We start from the raw sequence: 13,884 nt of genomic DNA, 5'->3' as shown, positions 1-13,884 counted from the left end.
TTACCTCATAAATGCTTTAAATGGTGGACTCAAAAAAACAGGCACTAAGGAACTGAGAAAACGTTGTCATAAATCAATGTAATGAGGAAACACCAGAGGCTGTCAAAATTGATAAAAGCAAAAAAAAAAACAATAATAGTAAGTGAGGTCATAAATGAAAGATTAAAAAAATAAATCAAAATTCATGAATGCACAATAAGACAATAATTAAAAACGAAGCAATAAAAATAGAATAGACAAAAAATTTGAAATAAATGGAGAAATTAATACGTGAATTAAGTTTTTAAAATAGCAACGGTAATAAAAAAAACACAGAATTAATCAACAGACATACTAAAAAAATGAAAAAATTTTCATTTTCAGATTTCAGATTTTCATTCATAAATGTTACACACCTTTAACACTACAATCACAGTTATTGTTGCTGTGTTCATGTAGAACCTAGGAACACTTAGGTTTTATCACTCAGGGTTGACTTGAATGGAAAATATTCTTTTCCTAACCTTGCCAGCAAGTTGATTTCTCGCGATATTTGTGAGTTCACAAATCTCTCAAGAAAGCATCTTGTACCGCTCCCGCTTTCACTGTTCGGACAGAGCCAAGTTGGCACGGGCCAATCACGCAGCAGTATTCGTGTGTGGGGCGGGACATCCGGGTGTGAAGACAACAGCACCTAGACGACACCAAGCGCCAGTAGATCAAAACAAACATGGCAACGGAGGACAACGATTGTGTAGATGCTGCTATTAAGTCAGTTTTAGCCGAATCTCGTATCGCTTCTTTGAAGGAAGAACAACAAGAGGCTCTTTGCGCATTTCTGGATGGTAAAGATGTTTGTGCTTTTTTTACCTAGGGGTTTTGGTAAGAGTTTAATCTACCAATTGGCTCTGCTCGTTGTGAAGATCCCGCCATTGGCTAAAAACAAACCTGTCAGAGGCGGGACATACTGTTGCATTGTCCAATCTGTGCCTCTTTCCTCCGAAGGGATTTACATGGAGCGGTCCCAGATTGATATTGTGGAGTACTATCAAGTACTACACAATTATTTATCTGGCTATTGCCAGGTTATTCTTTTCCAGTAGCGACGCCCAAGATCAATGAAAAATGTGCACAGAAAAAAAAGATTATCTTACATAATATTTAAAGCTCTTAGTGTGTTATACGAACTTTCGAAATGTACAGCTACCAACTTTTCGATTATTGGAAAACTTGTTTTACCCCCTGGAGTGGATCTTGCAGTTAGAACATAATGAAAAGTGATCAAAATGGAATGCACCATTACATTGAATAAAATTACTTCTGAACTCTGTAGGAAACAAATTTGGATAGTCTAAGTACACAACTCCTCAAATATGACAGTGATCTTGTTGTTTTTACAGATTTAAAACTATAAATGTTGCACACTTTTAAAAGTACAATCACAATCATTATTACTGTCTTCTGTATTTTCGAGGAGCACACAGGTTTAATTTTTCAGGATTGACAGGGTCTTACTGGAAAAGAAGTCCCTGAAGCAACACCCAAGGTTAAAGAAAGATGAACACAGGGAGAAAAATGTAATTACCTTGCATAAGCTTTAAGCTTTTGAAGTGTTAGAGGGGCTATTTTGGATAACAAAGACTTTAGGTCAAGGCGTGCAGATTTTTTACTTTTTTTTTTGCATCCATTCAAAATATAGAAGTAGAATTTGTGAGGCTGATGATTGATTTTGAAAAAGCATAAGTTGACAACACAAGCAATGACAAAATACCCACAAAGCCACTGCTGTTCCCACTCTCCCCTGTAGGCCAAGGGGCCACAAATGCGGCTCGACACCAACGGGTAGAATAAACAGGCCTGAGAAACTGTAACGACTGTAGTGTTCTTGAACTCTGGCATCCAGTGTCATACTGAGAAAAGGGGCACTCGCAGCGCTTGCAGAGCCCGTTGTCAGGCTGCATCCACGAGGCTGCGGTGAGGTGAAGAGACAGGCAACACGCCAGCGGAGCGTCTCCAGCCATATGACTCAACCTGTCCCTGCGTGTTAGCCTGGCTCGGTCAGGGCCATGAGGGAACAAGGCCATTGGTATTGAGTCACTGACACACTGGACAGTCCCTAGATCAAGCACGTTGATGGGGGACGAAAATATTGGAAGCATTGCATGTTGTCATGTTCTCCCCACAAGTGCAAGGACAAGGGCTAACATGTGCATACATGCAGATCTTCCGTAATGCAAGATGATGATTTTGTGCTTGTATGTCTGCCCTCCGTCCTGCATTATGTACTCACCCCTCATGCCACTTACTATGAATATACATCAGCGTGCGAACTACAACAATGGCTTTAGGGGGGCTCACTTTTTTCACTTTTATGGTCAGAAACCACACATACATTTATAAGGAAATAGATTTGATTTTTTTTCATCATTATTCCTGTTATACCTGTTTTCAAGTTAGGTTTATTCGTCTGTTTTGTTTTGTAGTCGTTGCTTTCAAGAAAGTTAATTTTTTCAAGTTTTTGTGAAAACGATTGAATATGGGGTTGATTACAGTCATTCATGAACCATACATCAGTAGCAGCTTAATTTTATGCATGCATGATCCATGATGATGATGACATAGAAAAATAGAATAGCATGCCCTAACGTCCAAATTGTTCATTGTTTATTCTGGCTATATTGTGACCCTAAATAAAAGCTGACCACTGTTCTGTGCTATAAAAATCCTTTACTTGTAAACAATATAGGCCTATTTGTTACATGAGATTTCCTTTACTCTGTAGAAGAGCACCAACATGGCAGTCACTTCATGGAGCACAGGTTGCCTAAATTACCTATGGATTTGGATAGCGTCTCACCTGTTCCTTTTAAGAAAACCATAAGAGCGTTGCTGTCTTTTTCCTTTAGTTGCTTCTTGATCTTCTCCTGCTCCTTCTCCCTGGTGTTTCTGTCAGCTGGGATTGTCACATCTGTCACAATTTCCCTCCTCTGGCTCTTGTCAACCACCTCCGTGTCAGGTTGATTGACCAGCAGCTGCTTGTCAGTTTGGAACTTCAAGTCCCACAAGATCTGAGCTCTTCTGTCCACCTCTTTTGGTGATGTGTCCAGTAGGGATGTTCTGACCCTCTTAGTCTTACTTTCCTTTCCTGTTCATTATCCCAGCCACTTGGGCATGGTCCTGTCACATCTTGCAATAACACAGTGCTACTGAAATGGAGCACTGGTAGTGTCATCATCCTTTCAACAGCAGGGACATTTCTAATCCTGGTCATGTCATGTTTTCCGTAAGGGTCTCCAGGCTTTGACCTACCTCAGAACATGAGACAGGGAGAGCTTTAACTACATTAAACTGGCTCGGATGTCACCTAGATTAGCAAGATCGGCGTCAGATGTTTGAGGACCAGGACGGTTTGATTAGGTCAGAACAAGACGCACATGGACAAGGACTGAAAACATGGAATTACAAATATATTTTTGCCTACTTTTGTTCATATTTACAAAGATATTCAGGATCACAGTCAGTATGCATGTTATGGCAGTTTTGTAACTGTGTTAAATCATAGCCAATCAGCTTTCAATCATTAGCAGAATAATTGATCACTGTAAAAAAGAACACACACACACACACACACACACACACACACACACACACACACACACACACACACACACACACACACACACACACACACACACACACACACACACACACACACACACACAAAAACAACCTGAAAAGCACACAGCAGATTTGAGGAGCTTATCCTGAATACTTGTCTTCCTTCTGGCTTTGCCTGTCGTTCTGCCCTATCTCTGAGAAAAGTGATGGGAAAAACAGCAGAAGCTGATTGCATTGTCCTGTTCACAATACAGGCTAAATATAAAGTCTTACAAAGATCAGTCACCAGCTTCTACTTCCTTGTAATCAACTGGGTTTTTTTTAAATGCACTGGGATTTTGAGGACTTATTTTTTACCAGGTTCCCATGTTGTTTCTTCAAATGCTAGCAGACAGAGCAGGACTTCATGTGGCATTGACTAAAGGGGGAAATGCAATCTGCCTTATACAGTGGTACATAAACATTATGACAACTGGAATTGCAAGTCTGCATTAAAAAAATAATTCTGACGAGTCTGATTCTGCCATGTTTGCAAACTTGATGTTATGTACAAAAAAAATGCAATAAGTATGCTGTATTTCAGATTGTAGCCTGAGGGAGGAGATCGGCTAGTGTATATGTAACACTTACTCTTTATTTTTAGAATCCAGGGTGATATATGCAGGCTTGTGGGGACCCTTGAGATAACAGGTCCGAGGAGAATGGCAGAGCAGCTGGCAGGGTTCTGTTCAATGTCAGCATGTATTGGCAGTCAGGCAGTGTTGAGCAGACAATAATTTTTTAGCCATCCTGGCGGTATAACTCTATGGATATTGAAGGTTAATGTTGACCTGCTAAAAGTCTGTTTGCTCCTTTGTCTGCCAGACTGAGATATCTCTAGAACTCTATGATAGATTGGATAAGAAAGAGAGATGAAAAAGCAAATTTGTTTGTTGGTGGTTGGATCCCAGTGGGTATACTGATGTCTTTTTTGGTCTGTGGTGAAAATACTTTTTGTGCTGCAGGGAATTTTCTTTTGTTCCAATACTGCAACTAACAATGCCTTATTTAGATGTCTTAAGGTTCCCATGTGGTGAAAATCCATTTTCAGTGTGTTTTGAGGTTATATTCATGTAGATGTAAAATAAAAGCTGTAAATATATGAAAACATTCAGACTCCTAGCTTTGCAAGTCACTAAGAATGTTACTGAACAGCTACGTACCAGCTATTGAAACAATAGTCATCTACTAACAATTTTGCATAAACCTGCCACCTTACTGCTGCTTGCAATGTAAGCCATTTAGAATGAGCGGCACCAGGTTTAATTTACTCTCTAGAGCTTCTTCTGCTAACATTCAAACTCTGCTGCTGGCTGTAAAAGTGAGCATCTTCATGCAACTGTAGCATCTTAGAAACTGAAGATCCACTGGATTACTTTTAATATTAATTGCAATGTCATCACAATAACAGACAAGTCCCTGGTATCAGCACATTGGTCATTTAATGAGGGTTAATGTTACCGTTAGCTTTGATTGTCGTGCTGAGGGGCAATCAGAGATGGTGGAAACTTTAAAACTGATTTGAAGCCAATAAACTATTACTGGGTGCGTTAACCCTCCCGCTTTTTGCGCTCACTTATACTTTATATAGCCAATTTCCCAATACAGTTATTCTCATTTATATATATTCATTTGTCAGTCAGTGGCATAAATATGTATGGGATATATAGTAAAACAGTGACTGAAATGCAGCTCATTGAGACTACATGTTGGCTACAAAGTGACCACCAGTCACTTTGTAGCTCTTTTCAAGATGTGATTTCACACTGCTAAAGTACTGATTTTATAACCACAACATTGTCTAACAAACACACTGTAGACATGATGTAAAGACAATGGCTGTTCCGTGAATTTGTGGATGTCTTCATGCAAAGCGATCGCTTAGAGATAAAGTTAGAAATAATAGAAAATCCTTCAAGTCTGTGTTGACTGCTGTGTGGTCAATTGTTCAATCACAGATGCAGAGAGAGTCTTCTTCCTGAAAGGGACACGGACAGCAGCACTTTGACTGTATTTAAATATGATAACAGTAAAACAGCCTGTTTAGAGCACGGCTAAAACCGGGGGTTATGCAGTCATGGTGAAGTCAACCATGTTAAAAGACACATTCTGGAAACGTGTGACACTTTCATTAATTTGCTGAAAAGAGGCACGATATATGACCTTTAACATATCCATGGTGCTGCCTCACTCAGTCTGTAGCTTGCTAGCTGAGTCTCAATCTTGTTATTTTTTGCATGAATGTGCTTAGCATTTGCACCATGTCAACAGGAGGGATTAAAAAGGGCATATCTGTGCAGTGAAATTGAGATTTTTACAGTCACTGTGTAAAAACTCAAGGAAAACAAATCTAAGAATCTTCTTATGTGCTTGCCGAAGCAACAGAAACCATTTATGGATGTAAGTGTGGGCAGGTGGTTGTACATTTTGTGGGAGGAAGTGTACACGGGCATGAAGGACAATTTAGCTCGACAGTTAAAGCATCTATCTCTAATTTGGATCTTCCCCGGTGAGTTAAGTAGGGATGCTCAAGATAACAGCACCAAGGGCTCATTAACGTCACTTTAGACATTTCAGAGGAGGCGCTCTCTCCGAGCCTACGTTCTCCTGTCTTGAAGAGACTAAAGACACATGCAGGGACGTACAGGCACACTGACCCAAACGCTCACACACATGCCACACACATGCACGCGCACTCTGCAGTGGCCTGATAAGCCTCACGCCTCACCAACTGGCCCCTGCAAATGTCAGGCTGAAGCCATCTCCGTTCACTGATAGGGAGTGGGTGGGAGTGAATGAATCAAAATTTCCTTCAGTTGCATACACGAGAGATTACCTAAATTAAAACAAGTCTGCAGTAGACATAATCTTTCAAATCCCTCTACTTATACATGATGAAAGGAGGTACAGTAAAAAAAAAAAATCACAAAATATCCCCACAGCCAAGCCCAAGAGACGGAGCTTACGTCAACAAAAAGCAGCTTACAGCACTTCTCAGGGGAATACTTATCTTTAAACCCTGGACCTGCTTAAAGCCGAGAAGGACATGAGATGAAATGTGAGTCAAAGGTTCAGATGTTACTGTCCAGATGCTGTTTCATCACAAATTCAGACACCGGCTCCGGCGTGTCCTGTTGGGTGGCATGTTCAGCTGAAGTCACCGTCAAAAGAAAACACCCCTGCGGATGGGCTTGTGGTGCTTACACAAGCACAAAAGCTTGAGCGAGGATCACCCGGTTTTGCAGGACGAGGCGAAGATGGAGCCTGCCAAGAGAATTTCTCCACGTTTTACACAGAGGTTTCCATAGATGATTTAGAAGCTTACCGCTGTTGCCAGTGTTACTCTGACCTCAATAAATGCCTCAGAAAGGGACAGTTGGATGGCATCTGTGCAATACGATGCAATAATGAGTGTTATCTGCCAACATGGTACCATCACTGAATGACTTTGTGCTCTGGAAAAGAAAGCATATGTTTTATTACTGTTGGAGCTCTGGTTTAATGTTCATGATGTCTTTTATGTAAGAATCTTCTCAGTGCATTTGTGTGTCTTAAGACTACAGGACATGTACAGATGTTACAGGCTCTCAGGCCACGTTCAGTCCCGATGGTTTCAGCAGTGAAAGCTGTTTCTCGCAGACCAGGGGCGTTTGTCTTTGACGTCGTGACATGAAGTCTCTAATTTGAGGATGTGCTCATACACCCCGCGAGGAGGAAACAGCCTGTGCTAGTGCTCCACTGCCCTGTGGCTCGGGTGACCTCTGCTTATGCACGGACCCTCAGCCTTGATTGTGTCTGGAGGAATTCCGCTGTCTTAAGACAAGCTTACGTTTAGGGCTGGAGGGCTTCCTGGTTTTTACAGGATGCTGCGGCTAAACGGACAACAGGAAGCTAAGCGTGGCAACCTAACCTCTTTGTATCATTTAATTCAAATGTATAATATCCTACCAATTTACAGCTCACAACAAAATACAGCATATAATTGTGCTTATGTGGCAAAAGGTTACACTACATTCACTTGTATTAGCTGCAATAATAAATAGCTGAAAGTGTATTTGGCCATGTTTTCCATATTTGTGTCTTCATAACTTTTACTCTTGAACTCTTAACTTTTATGTTCCAAACTAAATACGACAATCTTGTGGCCCAAGTCAAAGGTGAATTGTGTTCAAAGATTTTGATAATATCAAAGTGACCACTGAGAAAACAAGAGAAAAAACCGATTGGTTTCTGCAGTTTAGGCCTGGAGGCTATTTTCTTGTCTCTGACACTTGTCGCAGTCACAGCAGAGCCTATTTGCCCTGGATTACTTTGCGGCACTGATCCAAGCTCTGTCATGATATGTTCTAACACCCATCGCCTGACTTTTCTCCTTCGATATCTTAGCATCTCCACACCCATTAGGGGAAAAAACATGTCTCTCCTTTGATTGTGAAGCACAATCATCTCCCGCTTCATTTGACATTTAACACAGCTGTGAATCCTCTCGTTTTCCCTCAGTGATCATGTCTGCGCTGATTGCCTCTCGCTGCGCTGGCTGCATCGCTCTCTTGTGTGTAACATTTGAATGACTAAAGGCCGGTTTTGCTGGAAAATGAGAGAACAGCTGATCAAGAAATAGATGAGGTGAGTGACATTAACCACATAATATGTGAGGAAATGCAGAAAAAGAGTTTTTAATGAAAAATCATGGACATTAAAAGTAAAAGCAACAGCAATAAATGCTCCCTAAGCCCACAAGTAGCTTTTTAAACTTTGTTTAAAATCACTTTTTATCATTTGTGGAAACACACACAACATTTCAACAGGTGTTGCATGCATGAATTAAATAAATAAATCTTTACAAATGCACACATTAACCATTACATGATGGAATTATACAACTACCTATCAGCAATTATATTATCTTAATGGACACACAATAGGATGTACAGTGTGTGTAGTTCTGACACCACTCTGACTGTGTTCTGACATCAAGATTCAATATCAAATTTACAGTTTATACACGAACAATAAGCCAAATATAATGAGCTGATATGACATGAATTTCCAAACTGAGACACATTACATTTTGTGACACCATCTGCCATTCAGACATCATAATCTCATTTTGGCATCCAGTCCTCGACAAATTAGCATTTCTTGCGACAAAATATAATTCCTCAGTCACTGATGCACAACATCATACGAACAGCATGAGAAAAAAAACATCCTCAACATAAATCTCAACAGCACATTTACAAACACTGCAGTCGGGATTTCCGGACTTAAATTAGAAATGACAGCTCAAAAAAACGATGGTGAGGCTTTTGCACTGTCAGAATTGTGACTGCGTTGCAGCATGACACATGGCAGTGAGTGACACTGTTACGTTGCGTGTGTCCATCAGAATAGCAGCATAGGCACCCTGCATACAGTGGAATGTATGGATGAGGAGGCAGACAGTTACCGATAACCACAAACCCACAGTCTGAGTCACCGTAATGTGTAGATCTTAAACTTCGGTGGAGCAATATGACTGTGGATCAGTGGCTGTGGGCAACTTAAACCTCACTGCAAGAGCCAAGTGAAAGTCAGAAAGTGAACGTCTGCTGGAAGAGACCTCTTCACCTCTGAGCCCATGTCCTGTCCAGTCTTCAGTCAGCATAGAGGATGAACCCTGAGAAGGTGCTGTATTTGTTGCTGTTGCCTCCGTGAGCTTTGCCCCCATCCAATTTTATGAAAACCTCATCGCCTGCATCCAAATGAAGTATGACACTGTTGCTGGCGTAGTCATAACTCTGGTCCTGGTCCTGGGCGATGGCGCTGGCCCTGACCTGGAATATGACACGAACACGCAGCCGAGGAGAGAGGAGGGTAAGAAATATGGACTCTGAAGAAAAGATTTACAATGAAGAGTTGTTATAATGCTTTACTTAACCAATAAATATCAGAAAAATGAATGCACTTATGATCATACATGATCTTTAACGAGGCCCCTGGGGTGTTAGACCTGATGATATTGAAAAAAAATAATGTTGCCACTCTTATTTGGAATATAAATGTGGCTCGGAAGCATCTTGTTTTCACACAAGAATAACAAGGAAGTGCGGACTGAATTTGGGAGTTTGTGTAAGTGTGTTCCCTGTGGTGAATATCTTGTTTTTCTCTCATGACTCAGTGGAAAGGGTCAGCCTTGAGTCAGTCTGCCTCTGAGGAAAGATGGGAGAGCACATTATCCCTTTGCCTCGTGTTTTCTACTCTTACATCCACCTTTCTCTGGGTGGAGTGCTGAAAATGTCATGTTTCCCCGAATATAAGTGTCATTGTGTCAACACGGGGTAATTATGGAGGGTGTTGGATGTGCAGCATCACACCCAAATCTCTTTGCACTTCTGTATACGGAGTGAAAGTTCCTTTTTGCGTGTAGAGTTTGCTACTGGAGGGCATATCCCTTCTAAGCTTGGAGCTAATGTGCGATGTTCTGGGTTGCCAGGTTGGCTGTCATGCTCCAACTTAATCGCGCCACACGTAAAACCTAATCCTTGCTTCAACCAGATTTTGGCGACAAGTATTAAGCTGCGCATAAATAAGAATGAAGAGTTGTCATTTGTGCCAATGCAGTACAAAAGTCAAGAGGTTGCAGTGTCTGAGAGGAAAGGTTAAGCGACAGATGACAGCATGATGATGGATATTTGAGACACGAAAGCGATGCAGACGAAACCCTCCCTGCTTTCACCCTCTGCTCTAACGTCCATCACTGACATATAAACACTACCTGACAATTTAATTCACAGTAGTTTAGTATCCTACTTAGTAAAGTGGCTAAAAGTGGCTAAAGTGTCCTGACATCACTTTTCCCTCCTTACCTAGAGTGCCCCTTTTACTAAATAAATACAACATAATAATTATATTGTAATAGTTGCAGTTGCTGCTGTTATTCTTCTAACAACAATGAAAAGGCCTGTCGAGCTACAGTTCAGTGAGCAATCATGTCTTTCTTTGCAGCATTAATTTCTGTCTATTTTACCTATTTTCTGTTCGTTTTTGTGAAACTAAACATTCTTTATCATATTGAAGCTGATTTGTTCAACAGTTATACTAGGTTTTGTAGTTGTTGTGCTTAAATACAAGTTTACACGGCAGTTTCGATCCTAATTTGTTGTAATGTCACACATAGACACCGTATTTGTGTTTGGTTTATGTAGGTAAGTGCATTTTAGTTGTTAGCATGGACCCGAATTATTAGATAGATAGGTATAGATAGATAGATGATTGTAAATATCTCTTAATTTAGATTTGTGGAACATTTTGTTTTGTAAATTGTCTTTTACGATGCTTCAGATGATGCCTAGCTGTTCAGAGCTGCGTAAGACACTGGATTAAGGTTGTTTCTGTATCTATAAAATGCACATGACTTCCCTTTTAGATCGGTGGCAGTCCTGTCTAAGGAGAGTAGAAATGCTGGATGCGGTTTCTTACAGTAGACTTTACAAAGCAATAGCATTGTAGTCAGTTGGACGTAAGCTGGTTTTGAGGACTTTAAATCGGGTTATATTTAATTTTCAAACAAAATTTAAGTGGATAAGTCTACTTTCTATGAGGAGGAGTGAAAAGTATGCTTTAAAAAGGGTGGTGCTTTCTTTTTATTGCATTGCTAGTCTTTAGAATCTGTGCATATATACTCCACAAACATACACACAATCAATCTTGACAAAAAAAAAAAAAAAAAAAAAAATTAATACCTATCTATCATAGTAGCTACATTTGTGAAACCTAAAGTGTCTGTTTGTGTGGACCTAGCCCTTTTTGGATGTGATTTTGTTGTCTTGGTTTACAGTGGAGGCATTCAGTTCCTTAGGGATAAAATTAGTTAAACGCCTTTCAATGTGATGAATCCAATATGGCAGCAAAATATGTTTAGTGTGGTGTATCCTGTGCACGCCATATGTTGTCCTTGTGAGAAGAAAACAATATTCACAAAAACTGATTTCTGTTCGTTTCACAGATATATTTGCAGTGCTGGATTTCATTATAATACGCCGGTGTTTCTGTTATTGTGTCCACTCTGTGCAGCCTGTTGCAGCCTGTCTGAGATGTTTTCAGAAAAGTGTTGAAGCTCAGATTTACATGGTGTTTGATCAGTGTCATCACCCGGGGCCTTAAAGACATTACAAAATTATCCATGAATATAGCAAATATCACAATTTGATATTGAAACGCTTCGGCCTGACAGGCAGTCTGATAACACATACGAGCACATCACGGTTCCATGAAGTTTGTTGTATTTCAAAGGGCACCAGCTTTGAACTAGCCACTACCCCAGGCTGTGTTTTGATGTGTGCAGAGTGAAGATAGCGCTGCACTCCTTCCACTCACTTCTACGTGTACATCACTGGATGTGTAATATGCACAGATACACAATCTGGCAGCGTGCCACTGTGCATTGTCATTATACTGAACTATAGCACCAGACCAGGTCAGCGCTAAAATCACGATTCACATGAATGCATGACTACTCAATTTATACTGCCAGTACACTGGTTACACTGTTGCCTGAGCATTTTGATGTGTGTTCATCCCAGTGTGTGATTCTGGATTCATAATAAATAAACGGATCATTCTCATCTGCACTTTTACCATTTCTTAGATTCAACATTAGATCATTAAACATAAGGAATTAAATGTGTAATAAAAGTGTTACCCACCAGACCATTTTTTATCAGATCAGCCCACATGCTGGTTCCATCTCCTCCCCTCATCAGCACATTGTAGATGAAAAAGTAGGTGCCAGGGATCTTACAGGTGAACTTGCCCGTCGCGCCCTCATAGTTACCACCAATATTAGTCACCACGTCATCAAATCGTAGTATGTCGTAACCTTCTTGAGGGTTTCGTAGTCCTGCGTAAAACGCCACCCGAGGAGTGGTGTTGTAAGTGGTTGTGCTGACTGCCCCTTTGCCCCCTAAACCTAGAATCCCCGTCCGTACGATGTCCACACCGTCTCCAGGTGGTCCCTTAGGTCCCGGTGGGCCGGGCTCTCCAGGTGGTCCCGGGGGTCCAGGCTTTCCGGGACGTCCTGGCTTGCCTTGTGGACCGTGAGCGCTGTAGGTGGGCAGCGGCGGGCCGATGCTGTGATCACTCAGATCTGAGTCGTTGTCCACCTGCAGGCCTGTAGTTGCTGTATCGGTGCCGGCGTGCACACCTGCCCCCGTGGTGCCGGTGCTGGGGAAGGGGTCACAAACCATGCGGCAGGTGCCCAGCATCTCAAAGTGGCTCCCGCTGTCATCCGAGCCGCCTGTGCCAACGGAGCTGACCAGCACAGGGATGAGGACCACCAGGACGAGGACCAGCATGACCCCCACAGCAGCTGCCACCAGGGTCTTCCGCCCGATGCTCAGCCGGGGAAGGGGCTGCGCTGCCAGCGTGGAACTCTCCGGGGTGGAAATGGTGACTGTGGGGAGTGCGTCCACCTGGCAAAACGCAGACTCGATGAGGATCTCCGATGGTGGAGATGGTGCCCAGGGAGAGCTGGTATGAGTGTGTGAGTGAGTGACAGAGCTGTGTAGGAGTAAAGAGAGAGGGAGTGGAGCAAAGGGACCAAAGTGATCAAAAGGAGAGAGAGATTGAGAGAGTGAGGAGAGAGAGGGGAGGAGAGGAGGAGGGAGAGAGAAAGACAGCTCGAGAGGAAAGAAAAAAGGAAAGAAGCAAGGGGAGGAGAGAGTGAGCAACATGCACTCGCTAACCATCTGAGTCAGGGATGTGGAGGGCACTTTCCTGCTGGCAGATGTGTGAAGCCAAGGAAGACATGAAGGAGTGGGCTATATAGAGCAAAGAGAAAGAGAGCATAATCAAATATCTGACTGGGAAGATAAAACAGAGACAGAGGGGAAAAAGAAAGTTTGTTTTGGATGAAAAGGAATCACTGCTACCACTGAGATTTATAGACGCCATTCTTTTATTAATAATAAACAGTTTGCATTGATTTTGTGAACTTCTGAGTCCAACATGACCTACTTGGAGACTTTTACAGTAGCCAGGTATAGATATGGATGTATTTAGATGTAGTCTTCTTAGATTTATATATTCATCGAAGTCAAAATGTGCATACTTTCCTTTTCTGGAATCATTCCAGTTGGGAAAGATTCCAGGCATGTGTGGTAAGTCGAGCTATGACCTTCACAAAACTGGGAAAATTTTAAAGAGAAAGTTCAGAATTTGTAAGCTAAATTCTCTTGTAATGGAAGATTTGTCTAATAATTCCCATAA

The 13,884-nt window shown here is 41.6% G+C and overlaps 1 protein-coding gene across 1 annotated transcript; it reads right to left on the bottom strand.

Annotated features, from left to right (window-relative positions):
- Positions 1-8,296: 8,296 nt before the first annotated feature.
- LOC110949598 (C1q-related factor-like) lies at positions 8,297-13,307 on the bottom strand. The gene is made up of 2 exons (XM_022191758.2): positions 12,324-13,307; positions 8,297-9,452 (listed from the first exon to the last, which is right to left on the bottom strand). Exons 1-2 carry the CDS (start codon positions 12,969-12,971, stop codon positions 9,273-9,275), a joined length of 828 nt encoding a protein of 275 aa, XP_022047450.1. The 5' UTR covers positions 12,972-13,307; the 3' UTR covers positions 8,297-9,272.
- Positions 13,308-13,884: the final 577 nt, after the last annotated feature.

The sequence above is a fragment of the Acanthochromis polyacanthus genome, chromosome 19, assembly GCF_021347895.1.
Source record: "Acanthochromis polyacanthus isolate Apoly-LR-REF ecotype Palm Island chromosome 19, KAUST_Apoly_ChrSc, whole genome shotgun sequence".
NCBI classification, from domain to species: Eukaryota; Metazoa; Chordata; class Actinopteri; family Pomacentridae; genus Acanthochromis; species Acanthochromis polyacanthus.
Note: the sequence above shows the minus strand (reverse complement) of the source record. Positions and strands in the feature narration are given on the sequence as shown.

Coding starts and splice junctions, on each gene's coding strand:
- LOC110949598 (XM_022191758.2), bottom strand. CDS start 12,971: ATGCTGGTCCTCGTCCTGGTGGTCCTCATCCCTGTGCTGGTCAGCTCC. Junction 9,453..12,323: donor ATCTGATAAAAAATGGTCTG/GTGGGTAACACT, acceptor GTCATATTCCAG/GTCAGGGCCAGCGCCATCGC.